The 20,148-nt window shown below is 42.7% G+C and overlaps 2 protein-coding genes across 3 annotated transcripts; one reads left to right on the top strand and one right to left on the bottom strand.

Moving 5' to 3' along the window:
- Nucleotides 1–405: 405 nt before the first annotated feature.
- Nucleotides 406–5,761, top strand: LOC137785027 (coagulation factor XI-like). Its single transcript, XM_068576045.1, has 9 exons — nucleotides 406–466; nucleotides 570–726; nucleotides 1,866–1,975; nucleotides 2,516–2,678; nucleotides 2,865–2,977; nucleotides 4,037–4,169; nucleotides 4,394–4,500; nucleotides 5,258–5,417; nucleotides 5,563–5,761. The coding sequence occupies exons 1-9, from the start codon at nucleotides 406–408 to the stop codon at nucleotides 5,693–5,695; spliced, it is 1,137 nt and encodes a 378-aa protein (XP_068432146.1). The 3' UTR covers nucleotides 5,696–5,761.
- Nucleotides 5,762–9,222: 3,461 nt separating this feature from the next.
- Nucleotides 9,223–13,422, bottom strand: heyl (hes related family bHLH transcription factor with YRPW motif like). Of its 2 annotated transcripts, none has more exons than XM_068576010.1 (5): nucleotides 12,974–13,422; nucleotides 10,942–11,008; nucleotides 10,769–10,852; nucleotides 10,562–10,643; nucleotides 9,223–10,351 (listed from the first exon to the last, which is right to left on the bottom strand). In XM_068576010.1, the coding sequence occupies exons 1-5, from the start codon at nucleotides 13,051–13,053 to the stop codon at nucleotides 9,672–9,674; spliced, it is 993 nt and encodes a 330-aa protein (XP_068432111.1). In that variant the 5' UTR covers nucleotides 13,054–13,422; the 3' UTR covers nucleotides 9,223–9,671. The 2 variants fall into 2 exon arrangements, with proteins under 2 accessions (XP_068432111.1, XP_068432112.1); XM_068576011.1 differs by lacking the exon at nucleotides 12,974–13,422 and adding an exon at nucleotides 11,125–11,299.
- Between the last annotated feature and the right edge of the window lie 6,726 nt (nucleotides 13,423–20,148).

Below are 20,148 nucleotides of genomic sequence, written 5' to 3'. Positions count from 1 at the left end.
ACCTTGAACTTTCCAGATTTTTCTTACAAATCGATGTACTGACCGGTTTAGTCGGTTTAGTCCCTCACCATAAAAAACGAAGCAAATCAAACTATCCTTCTAGGTGACAGGTCAACCATCCAAACCATAATTTAATCTCACTCGGTACATCCCAAGCTGCTGAAGCAAAAATCATGTTCTGAAGAGTGAAGATGTGTATCAGTGACAGGATCTAGCTTGAAAAACACCAGCAACAGTAAAGGAAACAGTTGCCACACTGTTTAAATGTTTTGAGCATCCAAATGTTGATTTTTAATCTGGACTTTCAGAAAGTCAATAAACCTCCCATATGGTCAAAGTCCATATGGGGCTGCTTTAAAATAGACGGATGAACCGTTGATTTCAAGAAACCTCAGAACCGTGAAAATGGAAACACTTTGGATTTTGGGGGTTCTGCTGTCTATCTGCAGCCTCTCCTTCAGTCAAGGTAATGCATTACATATTGTATTTTCACCACTTATATGTAATAGGATGTATTGGATATGTGTGTATTTGTACATGTAAAAGCGTGTTCTTTTCTGTTTATTTAGAATGTGATCAACAGCTTAAGGAGAATATAGATTTCCCTGGAACAGACATCAAATTTGTCTATTCTCCTGATGCCAATCACTGTCAGCAGCTTTGCACCCAGCACCACGCCTGCCTCTACTTCACCTTTGTTCGTGCGGACTGGACCCAGGACGACAGGTACAAAACAAGCACCGCAAGCATGAAATGAAATCAAGTTTTCATAAAACAGGAAGGTAAAAATACATTTTAGACTCTGAAAATGTAATAGCTGCTAGACCATGAAAACAAACTTCAACCTCACAAGAAATTATTTATTTTAATTTGTAATGTATTTCTTATTTAGAGATTCCATACACTGCCAGTCAAAAGCAAACAAGCAGTTTCTGTAATGTCTTTTCTCAGCGTACATTAGAGGTATTCTCTTTACAAACGACTGTATTTTCATAATATTAATGCTTTATACAATTTGTTCTCGCTGCAACTGTCACCATGTACTTTCCTCTTATGTTTTTGTTTCCTTTTTTAAAAAGTTTTAAGTGGTAGGATAATGTATTGGAAGCAATTAAATATGATAACTATGTTTTTATTTGTATATAATCCCCTGAAACTAAGTCACAATGTTTCATCAATCTGTTTTCGTGCAACTATGACCATGCACTTTCCTCTTGGTTTGATTTTTAAAAAAGTTAATAATGTATCGGCAGGAATGAAATATGATAACTTTGTTTTCATTTGTTTATAATTCCCTCAAACTATGAGTCACAGTGTTTCCGTTACCTTAGAATAATTTGTATTTATCTAAATAGAGAGCTTTACCTCTTCAAATATATCATACTGCACCTCCATCTGTCTACAGTAGAATTATTATTTATTTTTTTTACAATCAACGCTTAAAATGATGCAGGCACTTACAAATGACACGATAAGAACAATTTAAAGCTCTAAAAGAAAAAAAGAAAAAAGAAAAAAGAAACATGCCCTTTATTAATCCCCTTGGGGAAATTCTCCTTTGCATTTAACCCGTCCTTGCTTAAGGAGCAGTGGGCTGCCCTGTGAGGCGCCGGGGAGCAACCAGAGGGCATTTCTCATGGTTATGTTACTTAAAGACCATTGTATTTCTTCAACATGCTTGGACGAGAGTTGTGCGTGATGAGGAGTGGACAGTTGATGCCACGAGATGCTACTAAATCCTTCACACTGATAAAGTCAACTTTTCTCTCTCTCTCTCTCTCTCTCTCTCTCTCTCTCTCTCTCTCACACACACACACACACACACACACACGCACGCACACACACACACGTACATCTTCCTGCAGCCACTTCTACTGCTACATGAAGAGCAGTCCCTCTGGACAGCCCAATAAGCGGACTCCACTGCAGGGCGTCACCTCTGGATTTTCTCTCAAACCCTGCATCACAGATTCAGGTAAGCTCACAACACTTTTGTAACTAACAATTAACACTGCTGGTTTGAGTTCATATTATTAGCACTTTTTTAGCTTTGTTGCTATAGTTTAAAACAGATGTTAGAAACACCAATTTAATCAACAGGGTAACTAATCTGTAACCTATTACATTTCTAACCTTCCACACACTGTTTATACACATCTACTTATTGTGCAATACTTTTTTACACACTTACTTATTTTAGTTTTATTCGATTTGTTTATTTAATTTTCTTCTGACTGTTTAATTTAAAAAAGAAATGTATTACTGTTCTGCTGTTTATTTATATTACTTGATCTTTATCTTTATTTACTGTGGGCAAGGCTGCTGTAATTACCTCACTGAAGGAATAATAAAGGATTATTTTATCTTATTTTATTATTGATCCATGACCATGTGTTAGAAACAGTCAAATCACATCAACAGGGTAACTATTCTGTAACCTATTTCATTTCTAACCTTCCCACACTGCTGGTTATTGATCCATGACCCACTCTCCTTTACTCTCTCTGTCTGTCAGAGCCTTGTCTGCCTCAGCTTTACCATAACATAGACTTCCCAGGAGCAGACTACCGAACCTTGTTCACAGCCGACTATGAGACGTGTCAGAGAGTCTGCACACAGGACCCCACCTGTCAGTTCTTCACTTTTGTCGATGCGGTCTTCACACCAGAGAAAATCAGGTAAAACTGGATCACGCCATGTTTCACTGCTGTTGAAGTCAAATCATCATTGTATCCTCTCCCAGTAGTTGTTACACACAGTTTATGTAATTCAAACAATGAGAGGGAGGCTTTGCTCTGGCACCACCAGGCTGCCGACATAAGCTCTCCACTTCCCTAACTGTACAATTTCTTATTCTGTTTTAGGTACAAGTGCCACCTTAAATTCAGTTGGGTAGTACCAATAATTCCTACTGTTGAAAGAAAAGCTGGTGTAGTATCAGGATTCTCCCTGTCAGTTCTTTACTTTTGTCAAAGCGGTCTTCACACCTGAGAGAATCAGGTACAACTGGATCACGCAATGTTTCACTGCTGTTGAGGTCAAGTTGTTATTTGACCCTCTCCCACTAGTTGTTACACTCTCACTTCAATTGTTTTTATTGCAGAAAAATTGGATTGTAGAGCAGACAAACTCACCAACACGGTCATAACTGTTGCATGCACCTGACATCCTGAACTGTTTGTATTCCAGTCTACACATAGTCGCAGCAGACAGGGGGCGTGTTTTATTTATGTGGCTCATCTCCATGCAGTTATAATAATTTCCGCCATCCATCATGGAATTAATCACTATTTCTTCTTTATAGTTGTTTTGTAAATCCCCAAAACGTCGGAATATCAAACGGCCTCGTGTCTGGGTTCATAATATTATCCGTAGGCACACACAGCTCGTTTGATTTAATGCTTTTTGTTTTTATGTTAGACCAGCAATGTGTCACGAATGTTGTCCTGTGTGTCGTCGAGTAACAGCTGTGCGAGCCACGAGGAACAGGAAGTCCAGCCATTTGATTTAAACACGGCAGGCGCATTTGTAATTTCTTTCTCCGACATCTCCATGTTTGTTTGGACCAACTCGCTACCTACCGATCACGCTGATCCGGGACCTTTGCCGACCTCACTATAAAGCAACACAGCACCATCTAGCGGACTGAAAAAGCAATTGATTTTATTATTGTGGGACCAAAACGTTTAAAATTGATTCAATAAAAGATCGATACTTGGCTTCTGTGTATCGATACAATATTGCAACGCAAAATATCACGATACTATGCTGTATCATTCCCCCTCCCCCACCCTTACTAACTAAGCAATTTCTTGTTCTGTTTTAGGTTCAAGTGCCATCTTAAATTCAGCTGGGTAGTACCGATAATTCCTATTGTTCAAAGAAAAATTGATGTAGTATCAGGATTCTCCCAACGAGCACAGACCACTCAAGGATCTGAACCAGGTACACAAACAGTCAGAGCAAATGTATTTGGAAAAAAACTTTGTAGATTGTTGTGCATGCGTTATTAATGTGTGACCCATGTTTTGTTCAGCATGTGAGGGAAAGCTTTTTCCAAGCACTGACATCCCAGGAAATGGCTTTATGGTTGTTCGTGCTGCCTCTCCTGAACACTGCCAGGCTCTGTGCTCTGCTCATTCATCCTGCACCTACTTCACTTTTGTCAGGTGCTCAAACAGTTTTCACCAATAAAACAATACAATGAGTAATTAGAAAGTGCTTTTATTAGCCTGTTCATTGTTCCAGCAACTTACCTGACAGTATCTCGATTGCCCCAATGTGGTTAAATATTGAATTGAATTATTATTATTTCTTTCAGTTCTCAAATTTCAAAATATAGCCATTTTTTCATTCAAGCTTTAATTTTCATTCTTCTTTCTTTTGTTTGCAGCAACAACTTCAATTGTCAGCTGAAGGGCAACGTAAATGAAATAGTGCTAAAAGGCAAAGACGGATTCACATCTGGATTACCAGCAAAGTTCTGTCAGCTGGATAACAGTATGTATTATTTACAAACACTAAAAGTGTCACAGAGGGCACACTTTCAGTCGACCATCATAGAACACAAACCATCTGAAATAAATGGATTGACTAGTTCAATAATTTATTGTCATATATTGTCACTCTGGTCTTTATTTTTTTCAATGAAAACAACTACTGGTTGGATTGACACATTTTCTCCAGACATTGATGGTTCCCAGATGATCCATCCTAATCATTTTGGTGATGTCGTTTGAGTTTATGGAATTCTCTCAACAATTATGAATGGACTGCCATGGATCTGACTAAACACCTTCATACTTCCCTCAGGATGAAGCATACTTTTCATAGCATGCTGTGGTCTTGTTTGCATGATAAAGCTTTTTATTCTAAGCAGTTAGAACAATAAGAATCAAAGCAGTGTGCTAAAAGTCCAAATCTGAACACATGGAACGGCAATTTAATTTCAAGCTAAATTCGATCATTTCAGAAATATTGATTAAACAAACCCTTGGCATTTTCTTCGAGCATTGCATCTATTAGCTATAAACTCATATTTTAGATTTGCTTATAAAGCAATCTTAAACAAAAACTGGAATCATTCGGCAACTTTATCCATCTATCTTTTACCATTTATTGTTGGTGAAGTATTTATGCAGCAGCAGCAGCAGCATTACAGCAGCAGCAGCAGCAGCAGCAGCAGCAGCAGCAGCAGCAGCAGCAGCAGCAGCAGCAGCAGCAGCAGCAGTCTAACCTTGTTCCTCTCTGCTACCAGGCTGGGCTCAGGCCAATCTTGAAGAAATAGATTTCCAATATAATGACATTCGCTATGAGCTGATGGACGATGCAGACACTTGTCAGAGGACCTGTACTGATGATCCCAACTGCCAGTTCTTCACCTATGTCAAAGCAAAGATATCTGACGTCATGTACAGGTACATTAATCACTACGCATGCATGTAAACCTGCCTTATTGCAAATGCTCAGCATTCAGACACCATTGCAGCTCCTCCTTATTCATGATGACAGCTGTATTTATGGGGCATATTTGAAGATGCTGTTATTGATCTTGTCTTTTAGGCGCCGCTGCTATCTCAAGCGTGCCATCGCCATGCCTGCTCCTCCTAAAGTTACCAAACTGGCCAATGTTGTCTCAGGCTTCCAGCTGAGGAACTGCGTCCATAGTGCTCCACACACAGATGTTGCTGCTTAGTTCTTTAATGAGAACACTTGGTTTGTTCGTTGGTCCTAACATCATTTGATCGCTGTTTTAGCTGCAGAGGATTATTTTTGTGTGCGAACACTGAAGACACAATAAAACAGTTGGAACATCAGTCTGCTTTCAGCTTGCTTTATTCATTTGAAAGTCAGTATTCATACTTATTTTAGCTCACTTGTAAGAGGAATATGTTTTCAAGAGTATATATTCATAGTATTTAGGTGAGCGATGATACTAAAATACATTGTGTGTTTGTTTCTAGTGTTGTGTAGAATAAGTTTAGGAGATTGTTGTACCTTTGGCTAACTTTATTAGCTCAACATTAGCATAACACAGAGAATGTGACTGACTGGGTTCGTACAACTCCAAGTGTGGATTGCGGACTGAACACTGATATCACATCCACCTGATCACTCCGCTCTGTATGTCAACAAAATAGCAACAATACATTCCACTTCCCATCTTTCCTTGACCCTGTGACATTTGCCACATGTCAAGGAAAGATTGATAGAGATAGACGTTAAGCTTCAGAGGATTCATTTTGTGTCCAAACAAGAGCAATAAAACAATAAGTGCATCATTCTGCATTCAGCCTGCTTTATTTATTTGAATGAAGCTAGAGCCAGCAAATAATTAACTTAACTTAGCAGCTAGCTTAGCTCTGCAGAAAGTTGAAATATGCCCATGTGCACCTCTACGGTTAATCATTAAAACGTAATTTTTCGATTAAAAAAAACAGAAAAAAACCACATTGTTGGGGTATTTGTGTGGAATTACAAGCAATTTTTTTTTTTTTACCATGGGGCACTATGTTTGTCGGAGCTGTTATGTGGCCTCCACATTACATCCGCTTTACTCCAAAACTTTTCAAAAAGTTTGAAAGCTTGTTAGGCTTGATGAAAATAGACGTCAGATATAGCCGTCATATTTGTGTTAAAAAAATGTCTCTCTAGAAGTTGTATCGGCGACGCCCCTCACCCAGAACGTACGATTGACTTGAAATTTGACGCACGTGTCCAGGTCCACCTACACTACAAAATGCCTCTCAGACCCCTAAACTCCGCCTACTTAGATTTATCGGCATTTTGAATTTTTTGAAAAGATTTTTGCAAACTCCTACATGCTGGATCCGATTCATACCAACCTTGCTGTGGATAATTATTGGAACTCTATCATCAAAAATGATCAAAAGCTTTTTGATATCTCATTGTGTTCAGTAGCTATGGACCAATGAACCTCTTTGGGACGTGTCTTGTTTTTCAATACTCATAACTTCAAAACTATTTGGACCAATTACTCCAACTTTGCAGCATATGTGCACATTGCATCCTGTAACATGCAAAAACTATTTTGTGCAATTTCAGTAATTTGGCGAATCACGGCCTCTTTGTAATTTTTTGCCGTTTTCTGAATACTTTTCCAAACTCATCCTACAAAATGTATGCATTCGACATAAATTTTGGTCAAGGATGATCTTAAGACCCTTATGATGAAAAGTGATCAAAATGGCGTGCTTTCAGTGAACGACCTTGACATTGCGTGGACTCCAAGACACACACATTTGTGCGGTTATAGAAAGTTATTTTAACTCCAAATTACGTCATGCAATTTATCAAAAATTCTCATGCATTATGCCGGTCCTGGCCTGAGTACATTTACATGAAGAAATGATCACAATGTCATAGCACCACCTACTGGTCGAAAGGAAATCAGCATTAAATGACCAACGAGATTTACATGACCCATGACGTGGTCTACACTTCACGAAGGGAAACATGATTGATGGATAAAAAAATGATTTCCTCTTAACATATGATGTTTCATGGCCTTTGACATATGAGTGAACTTTACCCTAATTCTGACTCCGGTGTGAACTTTCCCTTACACAAAGTTCAGTTTGGGAATTGAGTGAGTTGAGACTGCACTACTTCCGCACTGCTGAGAGGAATTGATGTAGACATCAGATGAGATTACCACTTCCTGGTTTCACTTGACTTTTTTCCTCCCTTCTTCCTCCTCAAAGCATCTCTTCCTCTTTTCAGCTTGAACCACGGCGCCGGCTTACTCCGTATACCCTCGCCTCACATACATACTCACAAACACACACTTCCCTCGGTCCTTCACCTCCCCTCGTTCCCCTTTTCCCCCTTTTTCCTCTTTTCCCCCCAAACCTCCCCTCCCCCGTGGGAAACCCAGTGCAGTGTGACGGTGGTTGTCCTTCCTGGAAGCTGTGGTGGTGACTCTGGCTCCGCCGCTCAGAGGCTAGAATAGTGCCAGCCACCCTGTGTGAGCGTGTGTGTGTGTCTATGTTTGTATGTTGTCTGAGTGCCTGTGTGTGTGTGTGTGTGTGTGTGTGTGTGTGTGTGTGTGTGTGTGTGTGTGTGCATGCATGCACCCTCCACAAACATTCCACCACCGTACCGTCCGTCCGACCGCCGGCCTGCCTCGCACGAGAGCCATGCCGCCACCGCGGTTCAGTCCTGACGCCAGCTCTGAAGACTCACATTACACACACACACACACACACACACACACACACACACACACACACACATGGGGCACACGAGACGGACTTAAGCACACACTAGCACACTCGCTCAAATAAACAATGTGCACTTTGCGGAACACACACACTTTTGGACCGCAGACCACAGACATTGCATCCTGAAGTAGATCAAAGCTTTCTTCAGCAGTAAACACACACAAGGCTCTTCTCTGCTCTCTCATCCCCGCGGAGCCGTTTTGGTGAGGCACGGCACAATTGCGTTGATCTTCTTGAGAAACAACTCGTTAGAACTGTCATTCATCATCGGTCGAGGGTTTTCACCCTGTACGCGCTGGCCGACTCTCGGTGATTCACACTATTTCTCTCCCAAACCTTCGCAGTCCCTCTCATCTCTCCTTAACCCTGTCTCCTGCCTCCCTCCCACCCTGTTATTGAACGTCTACACCGAATCAGTCACCCAACCACAGCCCTTCAGATCTTTGTCTTTGTTTTCCCCTCTCGCAGTCTCTCCATCCTCCCTTCTTGGCCTTTTCTTAACTGTCTGTCCATTGTTGAGGAGACAGTGGCGCAGACAAACGGGGAGAGAAGATATCCGCTGGTGTACCACAAGATTGGAGAGAAAGATGGCAGAGAGACAGTAGAGGAGAGGAAGACACATTGACTGATATGAGGGTAAAGTTAATTACAGGGGACTGCCAATTAGAGGGTAAAGTGATGGGTCTGTTTGTCTCACCGCGGCATCCCAAAAACATCACCAGCTCCCACCATGTTTATCCTCTGCAGCCACAATACCACAGCTCCCATCAGGCATCACGGGAGACAGCTTCGATACAGAGGGGGTTACGGCTGGAGAACATGCGTGCAGTGTTTGCAGACATGGCTAACACGGATAGCATTCAACCTTTCTGTTTCTATTTGTATTGAAAGCAGATAGCTGTTAGCACATGTTGCCATTTGCCTACAGAGTCAGAAAAAAAGACACAGAGCAAAACGGGAACAAAGGTAAAGGCACTTAGTTTTTATAGAGATTTTTTTAAACATTCTTTAGACTGTGAAAATGTAATCATGTGTATAAAATATTTTGGAAAAACACAAATATCACAGTTAAAAGGCGCTCTGTTGAGCGTTATGGCTCTGTTGGAAACTGTGTGTGTGTGTGTGTGTGTGTGTGTGTGTGTGTATTTTGTCGGGCAAGATCATCAACTGGAATATATTTAAATCTTCTATTTTTTCACATTCCTTCATTCTCCTGATATATACGATTGTTTCTGATTATCTAAAACTTTACCCGCAGTCTGATATGGCTTTTAGAGTCCCCCCCCCTATAAACAAAGACAATCATCAAAGGTTCAATACGTCTTCCTCCAACATATTCATATTTGCTACATGGTGCGCATGGGAGCTCCATGTTCACTGGACGGAGTTCATTCAGAAAACAAAACCTTTTTTTCTGAGCGTTGACTCTCAGAAAGCTCCGATCTCAGTCCCCCATCCCTGGGCTGACTTGGCTTGTCCGCTCATGCCCCTGCGCTGTGCTGTGGGAGACCCCAGAGGTGCAAAGGGCCTGAAAGAGACCTGCTGTGGAGCAGAAGATGATGAAATAGAGGAAGAGGAGGAGGAAGAGGAAGGGGTCGGGAGGGGGAGGGGAAGGGGCGAGGCCCTGGTGGCGCTGTGCGGGGACGACTGGGTTGGTCTGGAGGGGGCTAGGACCGGGGACGCTGCGAGAGAGGGCAACCTGTGGACGGTGGCCAGGTGTGAGGGCGCATGGAGTGGTGGAACACCCTGCTGGCAGCCAGCCACTGGGCCGAGGCGGAGGGAGGCGGCTGATGGGTAGCTCCCCAGCAGGGCCAGATCCCTTCGCCCACTGAGGAAAGGAGGTGAGGAGGAGGCCGGTGAGGTGGGAGAGATCTGAGGGAAGGATGTCCAAGGCCATGGAGGAAAGGACAAGGCGGAGGCTGGGGCTGACTGCAGGAGAAGGGGGTCGAGCTCGCTTGCACAGTGAGAAAGGTGGGAGACCAGGCGGGCTCCTATCGGGTCCGGGGACTCCCCATCGAGAGAGCTGAGGTACCGCACAACCTCTCCAACGCACTCTCTAAAGCCCAAGGTCCTGTAGTCCACTGCCAGGGCCCTAGCATCAAAGTAACCTGAGAGAAAAATAGAGCTTCGTAATACAAAGAATAGTAGTGATGGGATACAAATTGAATTAGTGTGCACGTCCAAAAAATGATCTGTCCTTTTTTGTTTGGGATGTTTTCCAGCATTACTCCACAGGCTTTTTCCACGTTACACAGAAAATGGACGACAAGCTGAAAAGAAAGCTATAAAGGGAAGTGTTTTAAAGTCAGAAGTCTCACCTTTCCCTCCCATGGCATGTAGGAGTTTGAGGTGGTCCACAGTCATCTGCAGGATCTCTGCCTTTTCCAGCTTAGATGAGCCCTGTGTAGAGAAAATGACGGTTTTCACATCAGATCTCATGAAGCCAGTGTCCTACCTCTGATGTTAAAGGCGAATAATGTTCAATGAGAATCATTTTAAATGATCGTGGATTCATGAGCGGTCACCTGTTTTTCAAACGCGCTGGGCACCAGCCGCCTGAGCTCAGACAGGCTGTGGTTGATCCGGTCTCTGCGCCTCTTCTCTATGATCTACGCAGGAAGAAGAGCAGAGGAACAGTCAGGACCAACCAAAACAACAGGACTAAAGAGATTAAGATCCAAGGCTATAATCCACTTACTCCTCTTCTCTTCTTTCGGGCCAGAATCTGCGAGGCGCTGCCAGGAGACATGGACCCTGTGACTGGGCTGTGCCATGGAGATAGAGAGTGAGAGAGAAAGGGAGATGAGGGAAATGGGAGGACGGTCTTGGCACGGAAGAGAAACATTTTAACTTTGATTCTCCTGCATATTGTTATTATTACCCTCCTTAATATGACACAGAGGCAGGATGGCACATCATCTCCCTTCAATCTAATTTGTTTTTGGGCACAGAACAGCAGAGGAGTGCCCGGGAGAGGAGGGAAGACGAGATCGTTTTGGGTTTAATGCGTTTCTAGACATTAGTCTCAGTGAAATGACATGCTGTTCTCCTTTCCATGTGAGCGAAAGCACTTTTAGAAAGATGATTACATAGCCTCGGGGCGATGCTTTCGCTCGCATGGGGCTCCAGCATGCAGCATGGGATCCGAGCTTTTCCGAGTACAGTCACTCAATATGGATTGTGTTTGTTTGTGAACTCTCATCTTACGGCTCTGACAGCTTGGAGTTCCCTTCAAACTGCCCCACCAAAGACTGACTGCATTTCTATTAGATTTCAACATGAAGGCTGCCAATTTAGCTGTGTGTTTTTGTTTAGGTTCATGTTTGATGGGTTGGCTTTAAAAGGCGGCGCTGTCTTCTGTTTGCATGACACGGGACCGTTTGATTTATCCAGACCGTCTTTCGTGTCACTACCCATGTTGATGCTTGTGATGTTTCCAGTTTTGCTGTGAATGTGTTTTCATATGCTGTTACAAACACACGCCGATGAATGTCCGCTTTAGTCCACATTGCGGGGAGTCCAGACCAGGAATTTGAAAAGCCAATTGCAAATAGACATAACTTGTAAAAAGAGTGTGTAGTGTTAGGATTCATTAGTATAGACTGCAGTTATTAAACTGCTGAGCATTGTATGTCACATTTACATTCAAAGATGCATCTGTTTTTCTTTTTTTCTTAAAAAAAAAATTAAAATATTGTTTGTAGTTTTCATCTTCCTAATTTTTTTCTATATATTTATCTAATATATTCATATTAATAATGAACAAATTACAATTATTTATGAAATCATGATACTCAAATTTCCTGTAAGACCATAATTATAATACAACAAAGTTGAAAGCAATAATACATTTTTAGCCTTTAGAAATCAATCTCAAATGTCATTGAAGTGTAATCCAATAACGTCGTTGCGTTCACACACAAAGTGACTCAAAATATTCCCACAAAATACGACAAACTCCTGAATATATTTAATGTTGGGTCGCCCCTCTCTATTGCTTTGTGTTTTAACGCAACATCAAGGAGTTCCTAAACTCGAAAAAAGTAACAAATCACAATGATAATTACAGAAATAAGTTTGATTCATAATTTGTGAATTTTGACTTCAAAATATAAACATGATCTGAAGTTATTTTCCAATGATACATTGTGAGAAAATTGAGCTAATGATTTCAACCCGGCTCCATGCTTGAAACATGACAGGCCTTACATCCTTTTGAAGTCGTGCAATGACCAACTTTTACACTTCTACATGGGCAAGTCGAGGAGAAAAAACATGACTTTCATTTAGAAAAAAATAAAAATGCATGAATATATATTTCAAGGAATAAAGAGGATTTGCTTTCAGAGGCCTGAAGTTGAACTTTAAACCGACAGCTCAGCTTTTTGGAACATGTGTCAAGAAATGAAAACATTCAAGCGAAATACAGAAAAAGCTTTAGAGTAGGAGTCATAATTATTAGTTGTTGTTTTAAAAAAAAAATTATGAGCCACATAATCTTCAGAGATTTAAAAACTCAAACTCTTTCAACTTGTCTGTAATTTCATGCATGGCCTCATTTAAGCGTCAAACTGCTTGTAATCCCCACAGCGTGTTCAGGATAAATTAGTCTTTAACTACTAATTTCCGCCACGTCCCATGTCATTACATCATTTTCCTTTCTTTTTTTCTTTTCGAGTGTAACTGGAGGACAAGTGTTACGACCTCAGGTGCGGTTGGGGGATGCTCACCAAAAGCCGTCTTCTTGTCCCACGTCAATAAACTCGTCTGTGTCCGAGTCCGGGGAGCTGTAGTCGTGAGGTCTCTTCATGTCTGTGCCCCTTGCTCACTTGCTGGACCGGTGTACGGATGGCCAGATGACGGACGGGTGGATCTGAGTGATCTCGTCGGTGCTCCGTGGAGGCGACGCGCCGAAGTCTCCCCTGTGGACGAAGCGCTCTCTGTCTCTCTCGCGCTGTTATTTATAAAAGCCGTGTTGTCCTTAGTTACTTCTTGTCTCTTGTGTTTGTCGTTCTTGTCGTTTCTTCATGTGTCTTCCGTCCTGTCCTCTGTGAGTCAGCGGTTCCACTTGACCGACCCCCGAGGGCCCATGACAACTAAGAAAATTCACAAGCTGCTTTAGTCTTTTACTCTATCACTGGCATCCAATCATAGTCTCTCGCTCTCTCTCTCCCTGCTATGTCTCTCTTGGCTCCCTCTCTCTGTCACAGCCACCCAATGACAAAATAGGACTTTGGTAGTTGGGGCAGGGTTGCCAGTTTTGGCTCCCCCGCCTCTTCTCCCTGTCCCTCCTCCCTCCCTTTAATGGCCTTCCCCAGTTTGTCACCCTCCCTCCTTGTGGCCCCATCTTTCCACCCCTTTGCTCAGTCAATTAGCCTTCCATCTCATCCTGCTTTCCTTCCGTCCTTCTTTTCTACCCTCCTTTCTGTCTATTTCTGCTCCTTTAATTACACTGCTTTGTAGAACAATGGCTGCGGGCGGGAGGGAAGGAGAGAGGTGAGGAGTGTGGGAATGATGGACTGTGAAAACACTTTGTCATCCACAGGGGAGTGTGTGACAGTGCGCAAAGCTTGACTCTCACACAATCGCACACAGGTGACTTGGAGAATGGACTTATTATGTTTTCCGGGAGCGAGTGTGAGAGACAAGCAGCAGAGAGAAGACAGTGAAAGAGGACACTCCCGGGCAGCTGACAGCAATCAGCAAAGAACCGCAAGAAAAATAAAATTCTGCATATTTTTCGCTTTCCACTTTCTAAACAATCATATTGCTTAAAAACTGCTGACTAATTCCTGAGCCTCCAGGCCCAGACAGGAGAAGAGCTCATACCTCTTCATCAACGGCGCTGCCATGTTCCAGATCTCATGAATGGATGTTTCAGCTTTTTTATTACATAAAAGTGGTTATTCTTTAATGTATTGTAATGCATACGGGGTGGCAGAAGCAAGATGTTTTAATCATATTAGCCTTACTATGACTTTTGGCTACCACAGTTTACCCGTTAGTTAAAGGTAACACATAAGCCAAACTACCACAACCGTCATTACAATGCTTTCAGCCATTAATTGTCTAGTTTTCCTAACTACACTCTTATGCATTTATTACTTTTAGCAAACAATTTCAACCGTTTATGAATTGGCTACTTTTTTTTTTAATACATTCTCATTGCTCTAATGTTTTTTCATTAATGTTACATTTGGGGCATTAGCTAACTTTATTTGTGTACAACCATGCACCTTGTGTTGAATGACAGAACTCTACCATGAAGATTTACAAAAGGTGCATATATATATATATATATATATATATATATATATATATATATATATATATATATATATATATATATATATATTGAGGAAGTGAGACCTTTGAGCTTCGGCACCCAGCCTCTTCCAAACTTGCGTGTGCGTCAGTGTGTGCAGGTACTGAAGGGTCAAGAGAGGAATCAGTCCAGTGAGTGTCTGAACATCTGGGCTCTTCAGGGGACAAGATAGTGCTCGCTGTATCCTGCGCTCTCTCTCTCTCTCTCTCTCTCTCTCTCTCTCACACACACACGCACACGCGCACACACACACGGCCGCACAGCGCTCGGTTCCGCCGCCACCGTGGGAAGATTGCTGGTACAGATTGCCATGGAAACCAGGCGCCCGTTGTTAGGAGCGCTGCCTGCCTGACCCAGTGGTGTGTGTGCATGTGTGTGTGTGTGTGTGTGTGAAAGACGGAGAGAGGCCAAGTGGCATGCCCCCTTCCACACAATGCCCAGCCGAGTGTGTCTCTTCCTGCCTGGCAGACTGGAAGGGCGTGTTCGTTTAAACATACGACAATGCACGAGTGCCAGATCTTTGTGTGTGTTTTCGGAGGCATGTTTTGGTGCTTTGAAGCTTCATATCAGGTATACTTTGGATTCATGTCTCTGACTCCACACGTTTCTTTTTTTTCTTTTTGTTTTTCTGTTCATCTCTCTCGCATTAGATGTCACTGGGCCCTGCCCGCCTGTGTTTTATCATATCATGGGCTACGTGTAAAGTAATAAACTAACTTAAAACATGTGCATGTGCGTGCGTTTGCAATACCCAAGTGTCACTAATCAGTGTGACCATCACCGGGGGGCTTTTAGTGTGGTGAGCAAGCTATGAGTCAGGACTAACAGAAAAGAGAAACCCCTTTTTCTGTCCCTCGCTCCAAACAACCCCCCTCTGCATATCCTTTCATTACCAATCATTCCTTAATTCAGATCTGGATCCCATTTCAGCATCAGAAAACAGGGAAGAAAGAGTCTTCAAGAAAAGAGACATCTCTGGCGTCAGGCTTCAGTCTATTCTCCGTTGTTATTTTTATCACCCGGCCTTCTCTTCAACGAATCATTTTCTTCTCCCTTTCACCGATCTTTCTTGTTTCTCTGTTGTTGTTTTTTTTTTTATGAAATCACTCTGGTTACAGTCAACGTTTTCTCACTCCCAGTTGTTCCCGGTTGATGAGGCGCGTTGCATAAAGAAGACATGCACGCAGTGGAAAGTAATTAAGAGGATGAATGAATGGATACGTTAATTATAAAAATAGTTTCATGGTGGGGATGCGTCGAGAGAGAGAGAGAGAGAGAGAGAGAGAGAGAGAGAGAGAGAGAGAGAGAGAGAGAGAGAGAGAGAGCGAGAGAGAGAGAGAGAGAGAGAGAGAGCTGGGGCTGGAGCTGGATGGTGGGATGGAAATCTGGGGAGATTTCTGGCGATCTTGGTCGGCCACTTCAAGTCCTCTTCCTTCCATCCCTCCCCAAACCACAACAAGGCCACGTCCCTTATTGAAATTAACAAGCTCATACTTTTACAATTTGCACACACACGCACACATGCGCAAGTGGAATATGAACGTGTGAGGGACGTACATGCAACTGATTCATACAAGCAAACACGCAACTCCCTTACACGAGTGTGGACTGTGCGTGGCCACAATTTATAAGACGCAAACACTCAGCTGCAATTATTGCCTCTGATGCATGACTATTGCTATTGTTTGAGAGTCTGTGAGATGGAACCAGCTATAAAAATATTTTGTTTGTGACTTTTTCATGCTGCTGGTTAACTAGTTGACTTTGATTTTGAGTACTCTTCAACAGAAAGACAATTTTTGGCAACGTTTTTATCTTCTAAAATATAGATACTCCAGTGTAGAAAGACACTTTAAAAGAATAAACCTGTTTAAAGGGAAACATAAGTTCAACAATGAAAGATCAAAAAGTCTTTTCATTGCATTTTGTTTCTCACAAAAGTGCACAATGACAAATAGTAGCTGTGTCAATATATCATGCAGAGACAAGCTGTTTGAAAGTGCTGATACAGGGCTTTCGTACATCTGTAGACCAGGAACCATTTTTTTATTACATTTTAAAAATGAAATTTCTAATATGCTCAGTGATTTACGTGCATAGCGTTTTAATGAAGGCACAAAAACAGGTTGGAATAAAAAGTCACTTTATAATACAGCATGTAGACTGTATATTAGTTGTATTTCCTGCATCAATTGTGGAATCACAAGCATATTTATGATAATGCAAGAGGAAATACAAAAATGAAATAAAATGATGACACGTGAAAGCAAGGCCAAGATGGCGAGCCTCTGAATGAACCAGTCTTGCTTGTCTTTGATAGAAAAATTTAAATACATGTTTTAATCATAGCTTCGATATTTGTTGGGGGTAATTGTGAAGCACTCTATAGCCATTCTTTCAATCGTCAAGAAATACAAAGACACTTTTATAAGAATCCAATTGGTGTTTGCAAATGTTTCATTTAAATAACAAGGTACCAAAAATAACTAGTCAGCATTAGTGAACAGGAAATGTTTGTTCACTGTCTAGAATCCCAGCTGAGAAATATATGAAAGGCCAATTGTGGTCAAAGGAGCCCTGCATGGTACCCTGCTGTATGCAAGCGCTATTGACATCGCACCCGGAAAAAAAATCGGTAGATTTCTTATTGATATGAGGCTTCCATTGTCGTCCGCCTGTGGCTGAGCGCTCAGTCATTGGGGTCAAGATTGGATTGGCATGGGAACTGGCACCGGAGTCGCTTGGCACTGTCTCGGTTGGACCCATGAGGGAATTATCTGCCCTTCAGACACATAAGGAATGCCTGGGACCCGTGGCACTGCCTGCCTGGCCGTCTCCACCATTCACTCGGGATAACCTGGATATATGAGGCATTCCTGGGAGCGCCAGGTTTCCTCCATAGGGTGGTTGCCCAAGAGCTGCATTGTGTGTTTTTTCTTCAATGATCTGCTTGATATGAGGTGTGAATAAACCTCCAGAGGAATAGAGTTAGACACAGTCAGTATATATGTTTGAGATCGGGGCTGCTGTGATTTGAGGTGTCAAGAGGGCAGCAGGGCCGCAGTTATGGGCCATGCTGCTCGTAACAGAGCGAGAGACATAGAGAGGGAGCGGCGAGAGAGAGAAAGTCCTCCCTCCTCCTCCGGCTCCCCTACACACAGATAAATAAAGAGGCTAAAAGCCGGAGAGAAGAAGCAGAAAGGGACTTTTGTGGCTTCCGAGTGGGGTCCCTTTCATGGCGGTTCCCACAGCACTGGGCCTGTGATGACATTCACCATGTTTCACTCACACACACACACGCTGACGGGCCCTGTGACTGCGGTGACTTTCGCTGGTGCCGGGCCCCAGACGGGACGGCGAGGGCCCCGAGAGCCACAGGCAGCCATTGTGCTGTCGCCGCGGAAACCAGCCTCTTTATGTCAGACATGTTTTTCTGTTTGTTTTCTTTTTTATGTCTTTAATGTGGGCAAGGGAGAATGTTTCCCCTCTCATCTCCCCCCCCTCTACACTGCTATGCGTTATCCCCCCACCCCCATACCCATCTCCCTCCCTCCTTCCTCCTCCCCCTCCCACCAATCAATCCACATTTGTTTCTCCTCTTTTCCTCCCCCTCCTCCTCTTCCACTCCGTTCCTCCCTTATGTTGTCTCCTTCTTTTTCCCCCCAGGAGATTGTCGTTTGTAAAGCTCTTTGCTTAGACAGCCCATATCTTTGTCGTGGTGTTGCGGCCTCCCTCTCACTCATCTCCTTTTTATCTATACTTCATGAGGTTTTGGCACAAACTGCCACTTTTTCTTCCTGCACTGAACACGAACAACAATGCGCACAACTCTAAAACAACAAAACCTACCCCCAAAACAAGTCTGCCTTTCCCACGCTCGGCCAATTTTCTTCACAAGATTAAACAAACTACAAATAAGAAAATGAAAGAAACGAGGAAGGAGAGGGAAGAGGAGGGGGGATGAAGAAGAATCTGGTTATGATTCCAGTCGACAGAAAAAGGCAGCAGAGGATGCCCCAAAGTCCTCCAAACAAACCTGGAAAAAAAAAAGCCAACTGTTACTATTTTTAAGTGCTTGAAGAATGTCGTTCTGTGCCATGACTCAAAGGCATGCCGGGCCTCGTCCGTAATCAGTTCATTCTGACTGCACTCCTCCGCCACATCACACACAGGACGCAATCTTTTATGAGCCGCAGAAAAAGAGGAGGAGAAAAGGGGGAAAGTGAAAAATGAAAAAGTTCAAGGCTAATCCACTATATCCCCTCAGTCATGCATACGATTGTGCTCCATTTGAGGACTGGGGAGTTTCAGACTCAGCTAATATTAGGCACTGTGAAAGTAGTTTTGCTCGAGTGTTTCGACTAGGAAGCCGACTATCATTCACGTGTACGGAGGAGACTCATTTCTACGCGATCCTCGATCAGCTTTCTACTTTTGTCAGTGTCCAAAGAAAGTGGCATTCAGTTTAACTTTTTTAGAAAGGAAAAGAGTACAGAACAAAGAGGGACTCAAAAACAGGAAGCAAATGCATCTGTTGCCCGGTTAGTTAGAAAGGATTTGTATCAATCGGACACCAGGTTGGTTTAGAAGAGACCTCATAAAGCCGTACACCCAGGAGACGGTGCTCCATCCCTGTTTTGGGCTGCTGCTCTTTGACAGCCTCTCACTTTCCCAAATCCCTCCTATAACTTTACACCTCAGATTACGGCCTTATCAGGGAGGCATCCAGCCGACACCTCGTACCGACGGCAGCTCCGAAGAGCAGGCATAAGCCCCTAAAAACCAGCATAAAAACCTGCCGCCACCGCACTGCTGGGTCATTTTTAGCGTTCCCAGAAAGGGGATTATAGTGAGTGTGCAGCGAAAGAGAGGAAGACTTTGATGGAGGAAGGATGAGGGTAATGACAAACATCATTTTTATTTCCCGAGGGAGCAGATTCCACTTTTATTGATCTTGATGGATGTTGTTATAATCCAAATAACTAGAACAGAAATAATGGATGCATTGATTCTTCTTTCTGTTCTGCTAATTCAGTGAAACTAATTGATGGGCTCATCTGGTTTAAATTTGTTTTTCTGAATAGATTGGATAGAGCGGGATGTTATATAACGCTTCGCATCGTATAAAAGATGCTATTGTTACAGTTTTTCACACAATTTAATTGTCAATGTTTTGGGTACTTTGGTCATTTAATTTACTTTGATCGGCGGCTCACTGGTTATCTTAAATTGACCAAAGACCAGCATGACACCAGTTTGTAGTCCCATCAACACAAACACGTGGATATATATTTTAAATCAAATCAGCTGCTGTGTTTGGTTGATTTAATTAATTGCGTTTTTATTGCAACTGCTCGCAAGTGAAGACACACACGCTGGGTGGGAAATCATAAATATATCAGCTCATATGTGACGTTAATTGTGCTTGTTGAACGCCATGAGGCGACTTCCCAAGCCCTCGGCGCTGTCGAATTTTGACATCAAACAAACACAAGACAATGCCATGACAAAGCCAGGATAGATATATGGATGTTGACAGACACGAGAGCTCTTACACACATTCAGGAAAGTACAGATGTT

Source organism: Clinocottus analis, unplaced genomic scaffold (assembly GCF_023055335.1).
Source record: "Clinocottus analis isolate CAN_PGR_092001 unplaced genomic scaffold, fCliAna1.0.p SCAF_14, whole genome shotgun sequence".
NCBI lineage: Eukaryota > Metazoa > Chordata > Actinopteri > Perciformes > Cottidae > Clinocottus > Clinocottus analis.
Note: the sequence above shows the minus strand (reverse complement) of the source record. Positions and strands in the feature narration are given on the sequence as shown.